Source organism: Doryrhamphus excisus, chromosome 2, assembly GCF_030265055.1.
Source record: "Doryrhamphus excisus isolate RoL2022-K1 chromosome 2, RoL_Dexc_1.0, whole genome shotgun sequence".
Lineage (NCBI taxonomy): Eukaryota > Metazoa > Chordata > Actinopteri > Syngnathiformes > Syngnathidae > Doryrhamphus > Doryrhamphus excisus.
In genome coordinates, this window is record NC_080467.1 from 11,563,979 (window position 1) to 11,586,669 (window position 22,691).

At 45.2% G+C, this 22,691-nt stretch overlaps 3 protein-coding genes and 1 long non-coding RNA gene across 8 annotated transcripts; 3 read left to right on the forward strand and 1 right to left on the reverse strand.

The window, feature by feature from the left end:
• Positions 1-431: 431 nt before the first annotated feature.
• Positions 432-3,897, forward strand: LOC131107045 (fructose-1,6-bisphosphatase 1-like). Its single transcript, XM_058056686.1, has 8 exons — positions 432-644; positions 741-903; positions 970-1,062; positions 1,119-1,259; positions 1,322-1,459; positions 1,546-1,665; positions 3,410-3,599; positions 3,693-3,897. The coding sequence occupies exons 1-7, from the start codon at positions 475-477 to the stop codon at positions 3,596-3,598; spliced, it is 1,014 nt and encodes a 337-aa protein (XP_057912669.1). The 5' UTR covers positions 432-474; the 3' UTR covers position 3,599; positions 3,693-3,897.
• A 2,061-nt stretch (positions 3,898-5,958) lies between these two features.
• Positions 5,959-9,661, reverse strand: c9 (complement component 9). Its single transcript, XM_058064438.1, has 11 exons — positions 9,498-9,661; positions 8,907-8,997; positions 8,443-8,593; positions 8,242-8,383; positions 7,711-7,849; positions 7,414-7,638; positions 7,096-7,336; positions 6,896-7,027; positions 6,644-6,819; positions 6,233-6,467; positions 5,959-6,148 (listed from the first exon to the last, which is right to left on the reverse strand). Exons 1-11 carry the CDS (start codon positions 9,560-9,562, stop codon positions 5,991-5,993), a joined length of 1,755 nt encoding a protein of 584 aa, XP_057920421.1. The 5' UTR covers positions 9,563-9,661; the 3' UTR covers positions 5,959-5,990.
• Positions 8,916-11,446, forward strand: LOC131115976 (uncharacterized). Its single transcript, XR_009123248.1, has 3 exons — positions 8,916-9,099; positions 10,667-10,718; positions 10,794-11,446. It is a non-coding gene; the product is annotated as an uncharacterized LOC131115976 (long non-coding RNA).
• A 1,443-nt stretch (positions 11,447-12,889) lies between these two features.
• On the forward strand, positions 12,890-22,412 carry dab2 (DAB adaptor protein 2). 5 transcript variants are annotated; one of them, XM_058064434.1, is made up of 16 exons: positions 12,890-13,060; positions 16,366-16,416; positions 16,871-17,111; positions 17,451-17,590; positions 17,651-17,749; positions 17,814-17,945; positions 18,024-18,107; positions 18,459-18,485; positions 18,559-18,600; positions 18,676-18,738; positions 19,290-19,847; positions 20,919-21,036; positions 21,102-21,695; positions 21,769-21,947; positions 22,036-22,112; positions 22,177-22,412. In XM_058064434.1, exons 3-15 carry the CDS (start codon positions 16,967-16,969, stop codon positions 22,096-22,098), a joined length of 2,244 nt encoding a protein of 747 aa, XP_057920417.1. In that variant the 5' UTR covers positions 12,890-13,060; positions 16,366-16,416; positions 16,871-16,966; the 3' UTR covers positions 22,099-22,112; positions 22,177-22,412. The 5 variants fall into 5 exon arrangements, with proteins under 5 accessions (XP_057920417.1, XP_057920416.1, XP_057920419.1 ...); XM_058064433.1 differs by having other exon boundaries at positions 12,890-13,056; XM_058064436.1 differs by lacking the exon at positions 16,366-16,416.
• Positions 22,413-22,691: the final 279 nt, after the last annotated feature.

Sequence of the window (22,691 nt, forward strand, 5' to 3'; positions counted from 1 at the left end):
TTAACCAGGAAAGAAAGCAGTGATTGGTGACTGATAACCCGTCATGCTTGCAAGCCTGTGAGGGTCAAGGGTCAGCTAGCAGATGTCAGGTGACCTCTGAAGACCCTCAGTGATGAGCAGAATCTCCCCAAAGTTGTGCCAAACGTTTTTGTTTACCTTTAAAACATGCACAGGTAAATGTTGCATGCTAATTCTATTACAATGTAACGGTACAAAGTGGCCAAGCTAGCAGAGCCAAAGAATGAAGATGTAGTAACAACATGAAGGTGTTTGTGAATTCCAGACGTTAAATGGAGTAGACGTTCAAATGTTCAAGGCAAAAGAAAATGTTTATTATCTTTTGAACTTTGCTCTTTGAAACGCACGGCCACCTGTGATTGGCTGGCGGAGTTGCACGCCCCCAGCCCCCCCACCGTGTCACTCGGCTTAGTAGTCCACCTTCATTGTAACTGCGGTCCCCACCCGAAGGCAAGCATGTCCGAGAAGGGAGCCTTCGACACCAACGTGCTGACCCTGAGCAGGTTTGTGCTGGAGGAGGGCAGGAGGGCCCACGGCACGGGCGAGCTCACCAACCTGCTCAACTCCATCTGCACAGCCGTCAAGGCCATCTCCACCGCCGTCAGGAAGGCCGGCATCGCCAACCTGTGAGATGTTCTCCTTTTGAAGTCTGCTTCCCTGCCTGTTAGATGGAGTCTGCAAGTAGCTTTACCTAACGTCCAGTGTGCTCCCTCACCGAGCAGGTATGGCATCGCCGGCAGTACCAACGTGACGGGAGACCAGGTGAAGAAGCTGGATGTCCTCTCCAACGACCTGGTCATCAACATGATCAAGTCATCCTTCACGTCCTGTGTGCTGGTATCTGAGGAAGACGAGCAGGCCATAGTGGTGGAGCCGGACAAGAGAGTAAGCACGTGTGGTGAGTGGAGACAAACACGTCTAAAGATGTGAGGACATTCATCTCCTTTTCAGGGGAAATACATCGTCTGCTTTGACCCCCTGGATGGGTCCTCAAACATCGACTGCCTGGTCTCTATTGGGACCATCTTTGCCATCTACAAGAAGGTGAGCGTGGATATTGAAGACTATTTTACCCGAGTGGTGACGTAATTCCTCCACAGACCACAGACGATGAGCCCAGCGAGAAGGATGCTCTGCAGCCCGGGAGGAACATCGTGGCGGCTGGTTACGCTCTGTACGGTAGTGCCACCATGATCGTGCTGTCCACCGGCCAGGGAGTCAACTGCTTCATGCTGGACCCGGTAAGAGCCAGACGTGTCCGATGTCGCCGTGGTGAAAACCCATCACTTGATTTCTCCGTCAGGCAATTGGGGAATTCATCCTGGTGGATCGAGACGTGAAGATCAAGAAGAAAGGCAAAATCTACAGCTTGAATGAAGGCTACGCACAACATTTTTACCCTGATGTGACAGAATACCTCCAGAAGAAGAAGTACCCTCAGGTAAAAGCACCACGAGATCACACTTGGATGTTCATGACCACATCAAGACAATGTGATGGAGATGACCTGTCAGCTGGCTTCCCTAGGACGGCTCTGCTCCGTACGGAAGCCGCTATGTCGGCTCCATGGTTGCTGATGTTCATCGCACTCTGGTATATGGCGGTATCTTCTTGTATCCTGCCAATGTCAAGAGTCCAAAGGGGAAGGTGAGAAACCTATCACGCTCTAACGTTTATGTGTCATCACGGTAATATAACCCTAATAATCAGCGTAACATCAATGTTACACAACCGTAACATCACTGTATATAACCCTAACACCAATGTAACACAACTGTAACATCACTGGATATAACCCTAACATCAGTGTAACGTCAATGTAACACAACTGTAACATCACTGTATATAACCCTAACATCAATGTATATAATCCTAACATCAGCGTAACGTCAATGTAACACAACCGTACCATCACTGTATATAACCCTAACGTCAGCATAACGTCAATGTAACACAACCGTAACATCACTGTATATAACCCTAACGTCAGCATAACGTCAATGTAACACAACTGTAACATCACTGTACATAACCCTGTCAGCGTAACGTCAATGTAACACAACCGTAACATCACTGTATATAACCCTAACGTCAGCGTAACGTCAATGTAACACAACCATAACATCACTGTATATAACCCTAACGTCAGCGTAACGTCAATGTAACACCACCGTAACATCACTGTAACACAACCATAACATCACTGTATATAACCCTAACATCAGCGTAACATCAATGTAACACAACCATAACATCACTGTAACGTCACTGTAACACAGCTGTAACATCACTGTAACGGAAATGCAACACAACCGTAACATCACAGTAACGGAAATGCAACACAACCGTAACATCACAGTAACGGCAATGTAACACAACTGTAACATCACTGGATATAACCCTAACATCAGTGTAACGTCAATGTAACACAACTGTAACATCACTGTATATAACCCTAACATCAATGTATATAATCCTAACATCAGCGTAACGTCAATGTAACACAACCGTACCATCACTGTATATAACCCTAACGTCAGCATAACGTCAATGTAACACAACCGTAACATCACTGTATATAACCCTAACGTCAGCATAACGTCAATGTAACACAACTGTAACATCACTGTACATAACCCTAACGTCAGCGTAACATCAATGTAACACAACCGTAACATCACTGTATATAACCCTAACGTCAGCGTAACGTCAATGTAACACAACCGTAACATCACTGTATATAACCCTAACGTCAATGTAACACCACCGTAACATCACTGTAACGTCAATGTAACACAACCATAACATCACTGTATATAACCCTAACGTCAGCGTAACGTCAATGTAACACCACCGTAACATCACTGTAACGTCAATGTAACACAACCATAACATCACTGTATATAACCCTAACATCAGCGTAACATCAATGTAACACAACCGTAACATCACTGTAACGTCACTGTAACACAGCTGTAACATCACTGTAACGGAAATGCAACACAACCGTAACATCACAGTAACGGAAATGCAACACAACCGTAACATCACAGTAACGGCAATGTAACACAACTGTAACATCACTGTATATAACCCTAACATCAGCGTAACGTCAATGTAACACAACTGTAACATCACTGTATATAACCCTAACATCAGCGTAACGGCAATGTAACATCACTGTATATAACCTTAACATCAGCGTAACATAACCGTAACATCACTAACATAACCGTAACATAATTGTTACATCACCCTAAGCGCAACAGCAGTGTGGCAGCATTGATAATGCACAGTATGACAATGATGGTGATATCAGTGTTGATAAGGCGATGATGATATCAGTGTTGATAAGGCGATGGTCCAACATGTGCCACATGACGTGTTACAGCTGCGGCTACTGTACGAGTGCAATCCCATGGCGTTCATCATGGAGCAGGCGGGTGGCTTGGCCACCACAGGGGCCGGGAGCGTTCTGGACATCCAGCCCAGCAGTATCCACCAGAGGGTTCCTGTGGTCCTGGGGTCGCCCGACGACGTGCAGGAGTACATTTCCATCTACCAGAAGCATCACAAATGAGGTGAGGCATCAAATGCAGATTGCCAAACTATCCACTTTGTACAGTAGTTGCTGTTGATGCTTCTTTCTCTTTCTTTCTCGCTCTTTCTTGCAGGTCTTCCTGCACTCATTCATATCTATCATGAAGAATCTTGGAGATGAATAAAGTATCATGGACGTAGGACATGAAGTGAGTGATGTCCTGGTGGCTGGCACCTTTAAGAACACACTCTCAGCCAATATGTCCATCTTTTCTTCTCAGACATTGTCTTTATTTTGTGAGCCAACGATGAGCATTGAATAAAAAAGGCTGAGGGACACCAGCGTCTCATTCGGTCTTTTTCATGTCCTCCAGTGAAATGTCTTTAAAAATGTTTCAGCAGGATGATGTCAACCCTTGCTAGGACACCCTAGTATGGTACTGACCATACATCAGACAGAATAGAATTGCTTTTGCTTGTCCGTTGCTCCTCCAGTCTCCACGTCAGGAAGAGAGAGATGCTCCAGATCCATAGCTCCATGCTCCTCATGTGTCTGTTGTCCTGATAGGTGCCAGGGTCTCCCAAAAAAGGTGATCCTTTCCTTTTCTGTCCCAAGGCCTAACCTGTGTGTGTGTGTGTGTATGACCGTATCCATCCATCCACCCATCCACCTATCCTTTCACCCATCCATCCTTCCATCTATCCATCCATCCTTATCCTTTGACATACTGATGATGCATCATGGAGGATACATGTGATCATTGATGGGTACACAGATGAAGGTGATACTACCTTGTTAAATGTAGGAAGATACATGATAAAGACTTGTAGGTTTACCATGAAGATACACGATAAAAACTGTAGAGGACATGGTGCAAGGAAGTAGAGTAATCACTGTATAGTATAGAAGTACTGTTGTTTGTCCATGTCAGTGATATATGTGTACACAAAAAGAGAAGACGTAGTACCTTCCATCATATTATGTACGCATATGTCAATGAAAGGAAAATGGTGGAAGCAAGGTATTAGTACTACTACAGCAGTGTACAACAGTAGTATTTTCATGCAGTATTTCGAATTAAATAGAGAACTATTAATAATAACAATAGACCAGTATTACCAATAGTAGAGTACTATTAATAAGAATAATAGATGAGTATTACCAATAATAAAGCAGTATTACCAATAGTAAGGTAGTATTAATAGATGAGTATTGCCAATAATAAGCCAGTATTACCAATAGTAGAGTACTATTAATAAGAATAATAGATTAATATTACCAATAATAGAGTAGTATTACCAATAGTGGAGTACTATTAATAAGAATAATAGATGCCTATTATAATAGAGTAGTATTACCAATAGTAGAGTACTATTAATAAGAACAATACATGCATATTACCAATAATAGAGCAGTATTACAAAGAGTAGAGTACTATTAATAAGAATAATAGATGAGTATTACCAATAATAGAGCAGTATTACCAATAGTAGAGTACTATTAATAAAATAATATATGCATATTATAATAGAGTAGTATTACCAATAGTAGAGTACTATTAATAAGAATAATAGATGCATATTATAATAGAGTAGTATTACCAATAGTAGAGTACCATTAATAGAACAATACATGCATATTACCAATAATAGAGCAGTATTACCAATAGTAGAGTACTATTAATAGAACAATACATGCATATTACCAATAATAGAGCAGTATTACAAAGAGCAGAGTATTAATAAGAATAATAGATGAGTATTACCAATAGTAGAGTACTATTAATAAGAATAAAAGAATATTGAATATTATATTGAATATAATGAATATTACCAATAATAGAGTAGTATTACCAATAGTAGAGTACTATTGATAATAATAGATGCATATTATCAATAATAGAGCAGTATTACAAAGAGTAGAGTACTATTAATAACAATAATCAATGAGTAATACCAATGAAGGGCTGCACGGCGGACGAGTGGTTAGCGTGCAGGCCACAACCATCTCCGTGTGGAGTTTGCATGTTCTCCCCGTGCATGCGTGGGTTTTCTCCGGGTACTCCAGTTTCCTCCCACATTCCAAAAACATGCTAGGTTAATTGGTGACTCCAAATTGTCCATAGGTATGAATGTGAGTGTGAATGGTTGTTTGTCTATATGTGCCCTGTGATTGGCTGGCCACCAGTCCAGGGTGTACCCCGCCATTCGCCCGAAGACAGCTGGGATAGGCTCCAGCACCCCCCGCGACCCTCGTGAGGATAAGCGGTAAAAAATGAATGATTGAATAATACCAATGATACAGCATATTACTAATTAAACAGAGTACTATTGATAAGAATCGGGCATGATTAGTACCAAAAACAAGTAGCATGATGAATAATTGATGGGCATGACGAATACTAGTAATACTGTACTTTATTATGAATAGGTCAGCAGTACTCATCAGAGCTGGTGTCTCCCCTACAGATGGCGCCAAGGAGTCCATCTGTATTGCATCCTCGTGTCCTGGTGCGCTTCCCACCAGTACAGACGGACCAGCTGGACCAACAGGACCAGTTGCCCTCTTGGTGGACTGCGGGTCTGGTACCTTGCAAAGAAAAGCGGAGGACAGTAGTTGAGGCTGTGCTACGGAGGGACGCTTCTACTGGATGACGGGGGGGGGGGGTTTCACCTCCATGCTCGCTTTTATCGCCTTTAAAATTCTGGCAGGCTCGGCCCTCAAAGAGGTGGGGGCACAGACACACGCACTTTCCATCCAGCAGCGTGACGGTGGCGCCATTATGACAAGGTTTACACTTGCACACGCTGTACTCCGCTACATACTCCTCTGTGGCACGCTTCATGTTGGCCACCCTGGCGCTGGCATCCGGCATGTCCAACGGGACCAGCGTGTACACTGGCTGGGCCTCACGTACGCACACACAACACTTTATTCTCATAACCATATCACTCTATTATTATATCACTATGATACAAATACGATATTACTATGGGATGTATTTATGGTAAGATTCTAGATGTATTTAGTGTAGTATTTTTATGATCATAGAAGAAGATTTTTTTTTGTATTTTGAGCGGGTACCTGGCTGCTGAGCAGCGCCGGGGCGTTGGCGATGGTGCGAGCCCACGCTTGGTAGATATCGAGGTCCATCACGCCGTCCTTATTGAGCTTGGCCCTCATGGCCACGGCGCTCTCCAGGGTGCCTCCTTTGACGGACGTCATGACCTTATCTACCAGCGCTTTGCCAGCTGTCTCATCTGAGGAGAAGACGGGCAGGTGAGGTTGAAGATGGCTGATGATGGCTGACGATGGTGATGCGAAGGCGGGGCCAACCTTGGAGACTTGTGGCTACATCTTTACACTTGTCGTCCTTGTAGTGAGCTTTGCCATCACTAGAAGTACTTCCACCAAAATCTACTGACACTCCCACTTTCACGCATTCCTGAATCTTCCGCTCTGTCAAATCTGCCAGGATAAAAAGAGCTCAGCACTTGCAAAAACCTTTTCCCGTCACTTCTCAGGACTTCTCATACTTTTAGCCTTGATGGCGTCCTGGTTGAGGACGTAGATCAACTCGTATTCTCCGCCAGCCTTCCCGTTTTGGGTGTAGTGGGTTCCGTAGTCCTCCAGGAAGGCAAAGTAGACAGCCTTGTCGTACTGCACAGGCAAAGACCTGACGTGCTCCAGGAACTCGTCAGCCACTTGGAGCTCACGTGAACGGAGCCTGTAGGTGTTCAACTGGATCCTGCCCCTCACCCTCATGAAGCTCTTATTCTACACCAGGGAGAGAAGAACGCTTGGGCTACATGGAGGCATGCACAAGGTTCTCCAGATACAGGTTCACCAATCACCTTGACGTTGGTGTACTCCGAGACCTCTTTGATCATGGCTTTCTTCTCATATTGATAATCCAACGCCGCGCTGGGAGGAGCGTTTGAGGACATGGACTCCTCGCTGAGGCTGAACTTGAAGGAAAGTCCTGCGTCCACTTTGTCCGTCATCTCAGTCAGGATTTCTCTCAGCAGGCTGTGCGTGTCCTCGTAGATTTCCCTGGAGACTATCTCCTCTGCAAGTGTCTGCAAGACCAAAGCGATGTGGACGGTGGACAACATTCCAAAAAAAAAGGAACACTTTTCCTTGAAGTTGACCTGGTAGTTGAGCACACCAACGTTCCATGGAAGTCTATCGTAGCGTCCGGTGTATGGGTTCTGAACTCGGTCACATCTGCCGTTGAAGTAGTCGTTATTGAAGGGGTTCATTCGAGGGTCGGCACCCAAGATGTTGATTCTGGCGTCAGGACAGAGGGGACACTCAAGTAAGCTAGCTTGCATTCTTTGTAGCTATTGGACATTATCTTAGAAACCTTGCAGACCAATCAGCCGCATGTTCTCTGAAGAATTTGATTGGTGGATCTACATACATTGCTCCCTTACCCAATTGCCCTAAGTGCATCCCAGCAAAGTAGGATTCAATATTCATGAATGGAATATTTCTGTAGTTATTGCAGAAAACATTATTAGAGCCTTCAAGACATGAAATAGCAGCCCTATAGTCACCATGTCCAATATAGCAGAAAATATCCATCCATTTTCTATAGGCTTACCCCGATTAGGGTCGTTAGCATATTGAGTATGAGCAATCAATAACTCATAACTACTTTGATGGGCTCGGGCTCTCACCCGTATCCTGCCGTCCTGCCTTGCTCGTTGTTTTCTAGCACGTTGGCGCCGCAAGGTGTCCGCACGGGATCGCAGTCCTCGTCCGATCCGTCTTCACAGTCGTAGTCGCCGTTGCACATCAGCCTCTTCTTGATGCAAGAGCCTGCATGGACGTAGCCGCTAGCTTCTCATCTCCATGATGTCGCTCTAGAATGACCTCACCTGACTGGCACTGGAACTCCGTGTCGGAGCACGCAGGACGTGGCGCTTGCTGGCATACCGTATCGTTGACACAAGCCTCTCGCTCGCCGATCGATGCCTGGCAGGACTCACCGCCAAACTGGGCGAAGACGACTGCACTTCGAGAACGTGTCTGAGAAGCAAAATGGAGCTGACTTAGCTAACTCCATGCTTTCAAGTCCACACCACCAAATGTTGGCTTAAACATTTAATGTTACCACCTTCAGCACCTGTCTAATTAATTAAATTTTTATTAAATTTAATTAAATTACAGTATCTAACGTCACACAACATCTGCCTTTCTGGCTTTGCATCATTTCAACATTAGTCTCACTGTTGACAAAATCTAACCAATCACATTCAACTATGGAAAAAAATACAAAGGTAAAAATACACATAGAAATAGAATAAACAGAGCGATACGACTCAAGTCAACTTAGCCTCACCCGTGTTAAAGTGCAGGGATGACAAACACTCCACGCAGACCAGCGACTCCACTCACAGTTCACGGCTGGTGGGTCGGGAAGTTCCACCCCTCTGGAACACAGTGTTAGCCACACAATTAGCTACACAATTAGCCACACTGTTAGCTACACAGTTAGCTCTATTGTTTTCTCGGAAGTGGAAGTCGGCAATTAGGTTTGTGGTTTTATTTTTCTTCTTCCATTTTTACGTTTTAATTTTGTAGTCAACCGGAGTTTTTTTCAGTGTGTTTATTGTTAGGTGCAATACTTTAGCCAGGCTCGTTTTAGCTACGTTAGCATTAGCATGGTAGCTTCGTCAGAAGACCACAATTCAGCTAGATTTGGAATTTTGAAGATAGAAAATACTAATACGAATACTAAAATACTAATACTAATAGGTAGAAAATACCATTCAATCATTGAAAAGATCATGAAATATAACAATATAGAAATATGCTAATTTCCTTTGCTCTAGCTAGATGATCTATGTGTGTGATTGGCTTTGTCTTCCATTTGGACAGATAAAAAGATTCTACAGAACATTTGAATAAATGCAGGATGAATTATACATACATTCCTTGTCCAAAGAAGGCCACCGTGAGAGAAAGACACAGAAGGACAGCAGACACCATCCTCATTTTACAGCAGATTCCAAAATCTTTCCTCCACGCGTGAATGGATGCAAAGCTGCCGTCCAGACTGACTTTTAATCTGCCGCTCTGTCAATCATTATCAAACATTATCATTGTTCCTTTGCAAAAGTACACTTTCTCCACTAATCAATGGGAATGTTTGGCTTCAGGCGTATTGATCAGCAGGCTGGGGAACTCCCCAAGACCCCCCCCCCCCCAAAAAAAACAAAAAAACGTTACTTTCACATCTTTGACTCCAACCACAAAAGCCAATCATAAAATAAATAGGCTGGCTCAAAGTTTCAAAGTTAACATTTGACAAGAAAAAAAGTGAGAATATTACAAGAATGAAGCTGAAATAATGATAATATAATAATAATAAAAAAAAGGTAAAGAGAAAACCTTAATAGCAGGGGCCTCAAACACGCGGCCCGCGGGCCAAATGTGGCCTGCAGGACACTAGTTTGAGGCCCCCTCCTTGATATGAAAGTTTAATGTTAGCGCGGCCCGCGCAAGTTTGATATGGATGCTGTATGGTATCATGTACCCAGAAAAAATTATTACGTTTGATTAATGTTCATGTTAAAGGTTAAATAACTGTTAATAGTTATCCTCCCTATCTGTGTGGAAGTGGTAAGTTTTTGGCTATTTAAGTTTAAAGGAAATAACTTGAAGGCTACCGTTTAGGTCGCTAGCTCTCTAGTTTGCGAGTTAGCATGTGTCTCAAGACCCTGCAGTTGCGCAATATGTTGTAAATAAAAAGAGTATAAATGTGACTATAGTCGTGTTTTGTCATGTCTACAGGGCTCCAATAATGTTTTGTTAATTTTAATCTGAAAAAAATAATTTGTCTACCCACCAACTATATATGGTTTCTTAAGTTTTTATTATTTGGTGTTTTATTATATTTATTTATGACTGATTGATTGATTTTCTTTATTCTTGATTTGTTTTATTTATTTTATTCATCTTATTTTGTGTAGAAAAATAAAAAGTAAGATATTTGAGAACAGTGGAATGTTTTATCAGAGCTTTTCTTGTAGAAAATCGGAACAAAAGCAAAGTTTACTCATTTTTCTGTTTTTAATAAATGCATTTTTTTTTTTTTAGAAAACCTGATGCGGCCCAGCCTCGCCCAGACCCTAGCTCCAGTGGCCCCCAAGTAAATTGAGTTTGAGACCGCTGCTTAATAGTAATACTACTGCTGCTAATACTATGGATATGCTTTCTGGTTTAGAACATGTTTTGGACAAAGTTTGGACACTCCTGAATGAAGAAAGAACTAGCCATGACTTCCTAACATGGATGATTCATATGCTGCTTTCTCATTGGTCATGTGACTACTGCGTCATGTGACCTGAGTCCCAATGAAAGATGAAGACACACCATAAACTGAAATGTGAGTGAGATGGATTAGGTAAGTTTCCCATGACAAACATGAGCATGTAGAGTATGAAACACCTTACTAGCATTCTCACTATGGATTCTTCACTAGATGCCTTGCTCTTAGCACATTTACTTACAGGAGGAGCACCTGGGGGGGGGGTCAGTGGTTTAATGCTCATCATGGGAGGATGAGCATTAAACCTGACTACTCTACCACCTGCCGCCCCCGTCAGATGGCCCCCTGGAGCAGACTCAAAAGGGGACAGCAGTTCCAGTTGTTGCTCTTGCCCAATGCACCCCGTGCTGCGTCATGTGATCTCTTCTGCTGAATCGCCATTTCCTGGACAGAGATTTTTTGCTGTCAGAGTGCATGCAGACATGGATAGGACATATAGAGGATTGGACATATAGAAAAGAGTATGAGGTTGCGTGCCGGGGGTGATATTCCTACAGGGGCTGCTTCCTGCAACGCTGTCCAGCTACTCCCACTGGGGCATTGCAGCCTAGGAGAAGGGACTGGGGGGCCGGGGGTGGGGGAGTGGCGGCCGACAAGAAATATGTGCTGATGTGTCGGCTTTGGCGAGGTTGTGCAGTTTCCTCCAAGCTGGCTCAGGAAGCTGGAGGCTAAGGCAAGCTGCTTGGCCAACCTTTCTCCTGACTAGAAAGACTTCCTGTTTTTTAGTCGGAGGGTGTGGAGGGTGTGGAGGGGAGGGCAGACGCTCTATGGCCCAATGCGGCTGGATTGGTGTCCATCATTAAAGGCAACGAAAGGGCTGCTGATACCAGAAGGCTTCTACATTGGCATCAGATTGCCAAAGCACCACTTCCTGTGGTGATGATGACGACGATGATGATGACGATGATGATGGCTCAGGCTGACATGTGTCATCATCCAAGGGAGGGGTTAAACTTGCGTCAGAAGCAGAGCATCCCTTTAGGAGAAGGAATGAATCAGAATTGTGAATAAAAGGATTTCACCTCCTGGAAAAACAAAATGAAGTTTGTGAAAGAAAAAACGCTTCTGTCAGCAGAAGACAGGATGACAGGCCAGGAAGGACGGCCTTCCTCCATCCTTTTCTACTGCTCATCAAAACCTTTGGAAACACCAAAGCGCTGCACAACAACACTAAACACACAGCAGGCCGGGCAGGGCAAGCGGCTCGTGATGTCATACTAAAGTATCCGAGCTTCCATCGCAGTTCCTCATGCTCACACCACCATATGAATACTTCATACTTCACAGCCAACGACAGCAAGCGCAGCCATGTGGGAACTGTGGCGCTGTCACAACATCTCACAAATGTGGGGATACATTCATCAATCAATGGCAATGAAGTGAATCATCAATCAATCTACAGGAAGAGAGTGCACTCTGTGCACTGCTTTCACCGCCTCTGTTCCACAAAACAACGGCATGAGCAGAGTGAGACCTGTTGTCAGTCCTGCAGTGTCTTTGTCTAGGTGGGTGGAGGCGGGGCGGCAGTGTAAGGTCATGCAAGGCAGCATAGGAGAAATGCAGCAAGTATATTTTAATGTGGTTTTTAATTTCATGTTGAAATCTTGTTATATATATATATATATATATATACATACACACATACACATATATATCCATACATACATACATACGTACGTACGTACGTACATACATACGTACATACGTACATACATACTACATACATACATAATACATACGTACATACGTACATACATACATACATACATACATACATACATACATACATACATACATACATGCATACATATATATGAAATGATTTTGTATGTTTTACATATATGTATATATGTGAGATGATTTTGTCCTGTTGTATATGAGCTTGGATATTACATACGGTACATACATACACTGTATCAGTATCAGTAGATGAACACCCCCCCCCCCACTCCCCTTCACGCCACTCCACTCAGCCCCGCCCACTTCTCCAGGCCCCGCCCACTCCCCCAGCTGCAGCGGCAGCCAGGCTGCGGAAGGAAGGAAGGGTTAAACTGCAAGTTTGCGGCACTCGGATCCTCCTTGCGCTTCAATTTAGCGGAAAACATCTGACTGGCAGCTCGCCGCTCGCCTGCTTCCCCACCCGAGCTCCCGAAACACGGTTGGTACGCGTTTTCTTTCACTCTCTTCCACAGAACAAATAATATTTACATTGCAGCGATCAATGTTTGGTGTGCACTCAGTTGGTGTGAACAAAGTTTAGAAAAAACTAACTGGACTCCCTTTTAGTTCCTCCCACCTCTTTTTTTTTACCAGAAAGACCATAAATCTCTTTGCTGTGTCTGCCGTCTTTCCACACAAGACCGCTTGCACTTCCAAACCTTAGCCCACGCAGACAGGCCTGTTGGCTTCACATGGCTTTTACATTAATTAGTTCATTCATTCATTCATTCGTTTATTCAATCATTCTGTCAGTCAATTAGGCATTCATTCATTAATTTAGTCATTGAGTCAATCATTAATTGATGTATCTACCTGGCATTGATTGATCTTACATCTCATTGGCTGATAGTATCTGGCATTGGTGTTCAGAAAGAATGATGGCTGTTTGCCAGTAGCCTGTGCTTTATTCCTGGTCTATTCCAGAACATATGGAAATACTAGTGATATGTAGTATTGTGGGCACTAGGTGGCAGTAATGATACAAAACATGACATTACATTAGCGTACATGACATTAGATTAAAGCAAGTCCCACATTGATCCCGTGTGGAAGTGCTAAGTTTTTAATTCATTCATTTTCTACCGCTTTTTCCTCACGAGGGTCGCGGGGGTGCTGGAGCCTATCCCAACTGTCTTCGGGCGAGAGGCAGGGTACACCCTGGACTGGTCGCCAGCCAATCACAGGGCACATATAGACAAACAACCATTCACACTCACATTCATACCTATGGACAATTTGGACTCGCCAATCAACCTAGCATGTTTTTGGAATGTGGGAGGAAACCGGAGTACCCGGAGAAAACCCACGCATGCACGGGGAGAACATGCAAACTCCACACAGAGATGGCCGAGGGTGGAATTGAACCCTGGTCTCCTAGCTGTGAGGTCTGCACGCTAACCACTCGCCCGCCGTGCCGCCCGTGCTAAGTTTTTGAAGAAATCAATTGTGGCTAACTGGTTAGCTAGCTTGCTAGCTAGCAACTGTTTGGAGTCCATGCAGCATAAGAATTGCAATGTGGTGTAAAGAAAGAATAACGTAAACGTGACTATAGGGGTGTTATTTTATGTCTACAGGGATCTAATAATGTTAAACCCATATTAAGGAAGTACTAAACAGCTTTTCTATGGTCTAGCTACCAAAGATTTCAATTTATTAACCTTGAATCCTGTATGGTGGATTAAATGTAGTCGGTTGTGGAAGTGGTTTAGGACGACAGACAAGGTAGAAGCGTACTTGATGTGACTACGTCGCATTGAATGCGGCTTTCCTCGGTCCTGTGCTGTTTCACCACATCGCATTCACTCGCACGCTGACTCACCGCCTGATTTCCTCCAGATGTGCAGCACTTCATGTTTCCTGAAGGCCCCAGGATTGTGACATTTCAGCCCCCCCGAACCACCTCCCCCTCCTCTTCCTCCTCAGTGCTGCCTTATTCTGCTGACACTCTGGGTCGTGACCCAGCTGGGTGCTGCCATCCTGTACATAGAATCCATATTTACTCTGTTTTTCACCTGTGGTCACGCTAAATCAACCTTTAGTGAGTGACTGCCAGCTCACACGCTCACACGCTCACAGGCTCACACACCTCTTGTCGTACTTTGTGTACCCCTAACATGTGATCTACCACATTGTAGATTGTTTGGATATTTTGGGGAAATGCAGACTAAAAGAGAAGCATGGTAGACACAGGAAAGGAAGGTTTGGTATGTTTCCAGCTCCCAAGAGGCTCATCAAGGGCATTAAAGCAGAAATCTTTAAAGTATCGTCTTGGTGACAAGAATCCAAATACTAACCCTTTGGCTTCCCCTAACCCTTAAATCTGAGGGCCGAGGTGAAGGGTGAAAACATTAGCCAAACAATTTAGACACCGCTCAATGCTTTTTATCATTCCATATCATTTCACCATTGGCTCGCTGTGATGCAGGCAGACCTGACATTATTTATTCATTTCCAAGATATAACACCTTTGTGGTTTTAAGGGTTATACAGCGCTTAGCCCAGGGGTCTCAAACTCAATTTACTTGGGGGCCACTGGAGCTAGGGTCTGGGCGAGGCTGGGCCGCATCAGGTTTTCCAAAAAAAAAACAAAAAACACATTTATTGAAAACAGAAAAATGAATAAACGTTTTGCTTTTCTAGAAGAAAAGCTCTGATAAAACATTCCACTGTTCTCAAATATCTTACTTTTTATTTTTCTACACAAAATAAGATGAAAAATAAATAAACAAATCAAGAATAAAGAAAATCAATCAATCAGTAATAAATAAATAAAAATAATAATAAAACACCAAATAATAAAAACTTAAGAAACCACATATAGGTGGTGGGTAGACAAATTATTTTTTTCAGATTAAAATTAACAAAACATTATTAGAGCCCTGTAGACATGACAAAACACGACTATAGTCACATTTATTCTCTTTTTCTTTACAACATATTGTGCAACTGCAGGGTCTTGAGACACATGCTAACTCGCAAACTAGAGAGCTCGCGACCTAAACGGTAGTCTTCAAGTTATTTCCTTTAAACTTAAATCGCCAAAAACTTACCACTTCCACACGGATAGGGAGGATAACTATTAACAGTTACCTTTAACATGAACATTAATCAAACGTAATAATTTTTTCTGGGTACATGATACCATACAGCATCCATATCAAACTTGCGCGGGCCGCACTAACATTAAACTTTCATATCAAGGCGGGGGCCTCAAACTAGTGTCCTGCGGGCCACATTTGGCCCACGGGCCGCGTGTTTGAGACCCCTGGCTTAGCGTAGACATCTGATTTGAGTAGACATCAGGACCAGCAGACGCTTCAAAGTTGTCCTTGGTGGTGCCAGTTAACACTTGAAATGTGCAGCGGCTCGGGTGGCCTCCACCAAGGCCGGCGTTTATCAGGAAGGATGGTTTAGGCTGGCGGTGAAGAGCTCCTTGAAAGATGTTCCCCTAACAAACCATGACCAACTGGGATAAGTGAACACCAAATGAACACGACTGGAATCGACTGTCAGTCTTTATCATTTCTTTCCTTCCTGACATTCCTCTGCAAACGTCTTGCTAGAACGTCCTCGTGGTTATTCAATCAGGTTGCTGTGATGTCATCAGATTGGTCACATGACTGGATAGAAGAGGAGCGTGTTTTCCGACTGTAGATGCTTAGCTATGCATCACGAGATCTTTTGAACATTAACTTCAGCTTATTGGCCAACCTTTGCCCACGTTCAACCTTTGCTCTTCTGCTCGCAGCCTCCCTGGACCAGCACTGCAGCCAGTGTAGCGTTGGAACTGCTCCGGGAGGTACGTTTCTTAGCTTAGTCTCATTGCCGCTTTTCCTGGCTAATGTTGCTCAATGTGTGCAGTGGTCCTGTGAGCCACAAGGGGGGGTTGTTGTCCAACATTTTGATGATGGTTGTTTTCTTGTGTGGGGAACTCGGACGGCAGCTTCATTCAGCGCATGTTCCTGTGGATCTCCACATGGGTTGACAATGATATCTTTTTCTTCCATTTTGAGGAGTGAGATTTGTGTTGCCGATGTCTGATGGGCTACCTCGTGGTGGTCTCCAGCAGCTTTGGTGATGTTGTCTTTGCTTTAAATGTGTTTTATTTGTCGGTCCTATGAGGTGAAGATGTTTTATGGGTCACATGTCACGTTAGGCTAGTAAATGTTTATTGCAGGTTGTTAAAACGCCATCATGGAACATTCAGGAGCCCGGAGAACGTTCCTAAGCATCTCTTCCACCTTGTGTTGCAGATAAAGCAGTGAAGTATGCGTGGATGCTAAGAGGTGTCCTCCTGAACTCTTAGCAGCCTTCTCCCAGCCGAGCCACCGTCCGACGCGATATTCGCCATGTCCACAGAGGTGGAGATCAACGCGGTCGTCCCCGCCGATCCCGGCGCCACGTCCCCCACTTCGGCATCTGCCTCCATCTCCCCTCCTGCCTCGCCTGCCAGCGCCGCATCAAAGGTCCCATTTCGCAGGGACAAGAAGAAAGGTGAGACACAAGCCGTGCCGCTTATCTCTCATGATGTGTATTATATTGTCTAAAGGAGTGTGAATGTGACTATAGGGGTGTTATGTCATGTCTAGAGGTCTCTAATCATGTTAAAAAGTGTATTTAGAAGGTGGTAAACAGGTGGTCTATGCGCTAACTATGAAAATATATATCGATTATCTACTGCTTACCTGGCTCGGGTATTGGGGGTTCCTACTTTGTGGAAATGGACTTATCATGGAACCAATGAACCTCCATAAATGAGGGATTAGTGTACTTTGGTGTGTATTTTTAGGGGATTGTGATGGGTGTAAAAAGTGAAGGTGTCGGCTTGTCCAGTTCCAGACAAGACAGACGAGTACCTGCTGGCCAGGTTTCAAGGGGACGGTGTGAGGTACAAAGCCAAGCTGATCGGCATCGACGACGTTCCCGAGGCCCGAGGTGACAAGATGTGCCAGGACTCCATGATGAAGCTGAAGGTGTGGAAGCGAACACTGTGATGATATGACAGCAGCACTGGAGTCATGTCTTTCCTCCAGGGAATGGCGGTAGCTGCTCGCTCTCAGGGCAAACACAAGCAGAGAATCTGGGTCAACATTTCCATGTCTGGGATCAAGATCATTGATGAGAAATCAGGGGTGGGTCAGTTGCTTTCTTTTCCGTCACGCTACGCACATGCTTGACTAACAGCTCTTCCCGCAGGTGATCGAACATGAGCATGCTGTCAACAAGATCTCCTTCATCGCCAGAGACGTGACTGACAACAGGGCCTTTGGTTACGTGTGCGGAGCAGAAGGCCAGCATCAGTTCTTTGCCATCAAGACTGCGCAACAGGTCCGTCTTACTCATCCCACCCCACCTAAAGCCAATGCTGCGCCATGCTCGTGACATGTTCGTTCTGTCACCGAGCAGGCGGAGCCACTGGTCATGGACCTAAAAGATCTCTTCCAAGTCATCTTCAACATGAGGAAAAAAGAGGCAGAGGACTCCCTGAAGGTAAAAAAGAGGCAACACTGCCTCCTGGTGGTCATTCTTTCAACATCATCCTCATGCTGCTCAAGGACACGTGCACTTTCTTTTGGAGTAATCCACAATCCTGATGTCAGACATCAACACACATCTTTCTCCTGTGTCTGCCTTCTAAAGATATACAAAGAGGTAAAATCTGACCTTAAAATCTTTTTGAATAGCTTCGTCCCATGACCACTATTCATTAGCTGCCTCTTTTTTTTAGCTGTTTGTATATCTGTAGAAAGCAGAGAAGAGAGAGAGGGAAGTGTGTTGATGTCTCAGGATGATGGAATTTTCCTTTGTCATGGTGTTGATGTTCCTTCTGTTCGTTGACAGGGAGAAAACGGCAGCGCAGTAGTTGAGGTGAGTACAAGGAAGTACTCGATTGACTTCAGTGATGGATTTCCTCCCATTAATGATTCCAATGTCTTCCCAGAATGGAAGTAACGGCGGGCAAAGTGGAGGAAAAGGCAGCCAAGTAAGAATCTGAATTTGGTGTAGCGTGAGCAGTAGAGTGTAAAACTTGGTCTGTTTGTCTGCCATTGGCGTGCAGGCGGTGGAGCAGCTGGACCTGTTTGGAGACATGTCCACACCTCCAGACATCCAAGCTGCAAACGTAAGTACGCTATGTAGCTTCCATTTGGCATGGCAGCATCTCCTGTGGCCTATAACCAACCATCATCATCATCATCATCATCATACAACAGCGCAAAGTAATCTGTGTGCGAATCTTAAGTATAAACTCACTTCTGGAACAGACAATGTTCTTCTGGAAGTCAGTTGCTGCTTAGTCACACCAGCCGACATTTAAAGCTGCTAGAAGCTTTCAAGCAAGGTTATATGCTGTCACCATGGCAACCAGTCCTACAAACAGCAGTGTGCGAACACAGAGGCCTGGAAGTTACACTCCAGGGGTGTCCAATGTTCTTCCACCGGGGGCAAGGAAGGCTGGTGATGTCACATGTGGATAAATGCCTTAGCGGTCGATACCGTATCGCTGAGAAAGGCCCTGGCCAATACCCAATCAGGCACACTTTGGACACCCCTGGTCCATGACTGTCCTCCTGCACAACAAGCTGGTAGCAGTAGCAGCTTTAACTGGTTGAACTGGTTTGTGATTGTGATGCTGCTTGTCTGATTCCTGCATCTCCCTCCCATGTTAACCAGGACTCTAATGATTTTCTCTTGCTGGACTTTTCCACCCAAGTGGACAGCAATCAGAATTGCATAAAGGGAAGCCTTTTAACATCCTGTGCCCCTGAGCAAAGGGCGCCGCCCCACACAGAGAACCCCTCGCGCCCAACACCGGGCTACTTCCCCGCCCCACACAGCGACCCTTTCACAGAACATGCCTCTTCCACCTTCTTTCAAGAGCCCGCTCATTGGCACGCATCCCTGGGCGCTCAGCCAGTGGGCACGGCTGGCGAGTCTTTGGAAGGAAAGACTGAAGACCAGCAGATGCTGACCAGTAAGAACATGATCCTGGCTCTCAGTAACGGCCAGTGGCCACTAGGGGGCAAGATAACAGACAGCGGCGCCATCACCCTGATGGACGGGAACGAGTCTGGACTGCTTCTCTCCACCAAAAACCCCTTTTTTGACTTGTCCACACCCTTTTCTAACGGATTGCGCCACGAAGCCCCAGAAATTCCTAGCAGGGACTATGTGCTTCTAACCCCGCCTCCCCAGAGTTCTAAGGCCGGACGAAGTGGAAGGAGTCAAAAGGTGACCTTGTCGTGTGGGACGTTTATTCCCTGCATGCGTGATGCACTTGGTTGGTTGCCCAAAACCCCGCCCTCACCTGCATCTGCATGGTGTCTTGGTGTTTCCTTTTCTGACAACAGACCTCTTCTCTCCGCCTTCTGTCTTTCACGCTTCCACCAGCACAGCCCTGGTGAGTGGCAAAGCATGCTGGGAAATGTTGGCTCAACAACATCTCACTCTCTGCTATCCCAAACACTCACAACTTTTACTTTGAGAGGTTGGACGGACGGAGGTTTGTTTTTTTTTGTTATTTTTTTTTAACAATTTTATTACTCTAACACTATCTTTGTTTCAATGTTTCTGCTTCTCAACACCTACACGTTTTAATTTAATTTTAATTTACTTTTATGAATGGAGATGCAAGTGTAGTTGGTGCACACCTGGAGGTAAGAAGTACTGGGAGAAATGACAGCCAATGAAATATCATGACGGGGCTGCACGGCGGTCGAGTGGTTAGCGCGTAGACCTCACAGCTAGGAGACCAGGGTTCAATTCCGCCCTCGGCCATCTCTGTGTAGAGTTTGCATGTTCTCCCCGTGCATGCGTGGGTTTTCTCCAGGTACTCCGGTTTCCTCCCACATTCCAAAAACATGCTAGGTTAATTGGCCACTCCAAATTGTCCATAGGTATGAATGTGAGTGTGAATGGTTGTTTGTCTATATGTGCCCTGTGATTGGCTGGCGACCAGTCCAGGGTGTACCCCGCCTATCTCCCTAAGACAGCTGGGATAGGCTCCAGCACCCCCGCGACCCTCGTGAGGATAAGCGGTAGAAAATGAATGAATGAAATATCATGACGTGACTACTACAATTTGGGCCAATAATCACAATATCAACACTGATGCAAGGTTAACATTTTAAGATGTGTAGAGAAGCCTGCTGTGCCACATGGCGGGCATATTCATGGGCCGGCTTGTTAGCTTCAATAAGTGTCTCCTGTTGTGCTCATAAGGTGGTTCTAGGTTCCGTTACCCCTTGAAAATAATAAAAATGAACCCAGGCGAACGTTAACCACATTGCCATCCCTTCATAGCCCTCAGGGAATGACTTGTTTGGATCGGAACTCTTTGCCGCTCCGGGTCAGCATGCCGACCTTTTCAACAACACAGAGGCCAAGTCCACCTGCGCTCCATCCTCCATCGCAGCTTTAGGTAGGAGACGTCTGTTATTAAAGTGCTCTTGTACTTCAGTGTTTAGATGATCTTTTCATGTCCAGGAGATCTTCAGTTAGGTCCACCATCCAGCACCGGCCTCTGGGGAGCCTCCAGCGCTGCACCCTCCGTGTATGGGGCCCCCAGGCCCGCCTACCCGCAGCCGTCCGCCTTCGGTGGTCTCCCCATACCCCCCGCAGCCTGGGGCCAGCAGATGCCCCCTCAGTTTGGTGCCCCGCATCTAGCTCAGCCCCATGCCTGGGGTCAGCCACCGCCGGCCGGCCCTCTCGTCTCACCAGGTTGGGGTCAGCCGGCCTCTACCAACCCTTTCCAACCCAGCCCGTTCTCCATGGTGGGCGAACAGCAAGGCCCGTCCCGCCCGCCTCCTCGGCCACCCGTGAAGGAGCCCCCCAAAGTTGAGAACAACGCCTTCACCGCTTTGGACCCCCTTGGTGTCAAAGAGAAGAAGACTGGGAAGGACATGTTCAAGGACTTCCAGCTCGCCAAACCACCTGCCATCCCGGCACGGAAAGGCGAACAGGTGACCCCCAAAGAATCGGGGGCTTTTGACCAGTACTTCTCCAATAAAGTGGGCGTGGCTCAAGACGCTGCAGACCACGATGACTTTGACATCAATCAAATATCAGCGACTGTCAATGGTAACACACCTGCAGGGGGCGCTGCAGGGCGTTAAGAGCAGTCCTTTCCTCACAGTCATCTTCTTCCATTTAGATCTTCCTAAAACGGCAGTGGCTCCCAGCCTGAGCGCCCCCGGTCCTCTGGACGCCACCTTCGCCTCGGTTCCCACCACAAACAACTGGGCACAAGGACAAGGCAGCAACGCCAACATGTTCGATGAAGCATTCGGAGCCCCTGATTCCGATCCGTTTGGGGTGCCGCCGGCCGCAATGGTATCCAGGGAACGCCTGAACGTGCCACCATGTTAAGTGCCAGTCATCATAAATGATAATAATGATGCTTTTCCTTTGCTCGTGGAAGACTTCTCCTGTGGATCAGAGCTCAGCTGCCTTTGGAGATCCTTTTGGCAATCCCTTCGCTTGACCTTCACACATTTTGTACGTAGTCCATTCTTTGTTTTTGATGATTCATTACAAAATAACTCTTGTCGTGTTTTTGTAGCTGAAATGAATTCCTGGAGACAACACTGCCGCCAGACCATGGAAAAGATGGATTCCGCCCAGACTTCTCTCACGTCGCCGCCTCCTGATGTTATTTCTTTTGTCTGATTACTTATTACCTAAGAGCATTGATCTAACACACGTTTTGTCATCATCTGCTGAAGAGTGAGAAAAGAAAACCAGATGTGTCCTGATGGTGCCTTTTGTTAAAGAAATAAAATAATGATACAGCTGCAACTGTGTGGATCTGCTCTTTTTCTCCAGCTTGAAAACGTTCTTCCTCATTTCTTACTTTTCTACTTGATTATTTGACACTTTGCCAATTATTAACACATCTGAGTCGCACTCTGCATTATGCTTATATCTAATTGTTTAACATTTATTAACAAGGCAGGTGCAAATGTATTCAAACTAGTGACCAATTGTATTGAATTCAATTAATAACCAATTGTATCCAATACAATTAAAGGTGTTAATAAAAAATAAATGTAGACGCGTTACAGTGTAGCTTCAAAG

What these genes read in the sequence shown, in the direction of transcription:
- dab2 (XM_058064434.1), top strand. Translation starts at nt 16,967, where the DNA reads ATGTCCACAGAGGTGGAGATCAACGCGGTCGTCCCCGCCGATCCCGGC. An exon ending in ACTCCATGATGAAGCTGAAG is followed by an intron (nt 17,591 to 17,650) that starts GTGTGGAAGCGA and finishes TCTTTCCTCCAG; the next exon opens with GGAATGGCGGTAGCTGCTCG. An exon ending in TCATTGATGAGAAATCAGGG is followed by an intron (nt 17,750 to 17,813) that starts GTGGGTCAGTTG and finishes CTCTTCCCGCAG; the next exon opens with GTGATCGAACATGAGCATGC.
- c9 (XM_058064438.1), bottom strand. Translation starts at nt 9,562, where the DNA reads ATGAGGATGGTGTCTGCTGTCCTTCTGTGTCTTTCTCTCACGGTGGCC. An exon ending in CGGAGTACACCAACGTCAAG is followed by an intron (nt 7,337 to 7,413) that starts GTGATTGGTGAA and finishes TCCCTGGTGTAG; the next exon opens with AATAAGAGCTTCATGAGGGT. An exon ending in CGGCGCTGCTCAGCAGCCAG is followed by an intron (nt 6,468 to 6,643) that starts GTACCCGCTCAA and finishes TGCGTACGTGAG; the next exon opens with GCCCAGCCAGTGTACACGCT.
- LOC131107045 (XM_058056686.1), top strand. Translation starts at nt 475, where the DNA reads ATGTCCGAGAAGGGAGCCTTCGACACCAACGTGCTGACCCTGAGCAGG. An exon ending in AGAAGAAGAAGTACCCTCAG is followed by an intron (nt 1,460 to 1,545) that starts GTAAAAGCACCA and finishes TGGCTTCCCTAG; the next exon opens with GACGGCTCTGCTCCGTACGG. An exon ending in TCAAGAGTCCAAAGGGGAAG is followed by an intron (nt 1,666 to 3,409) that starts GTGAGAAACCTA and finishes GACGTGTTACAG; the next exon opens with CTGCGGCTACTGTACGAGTG.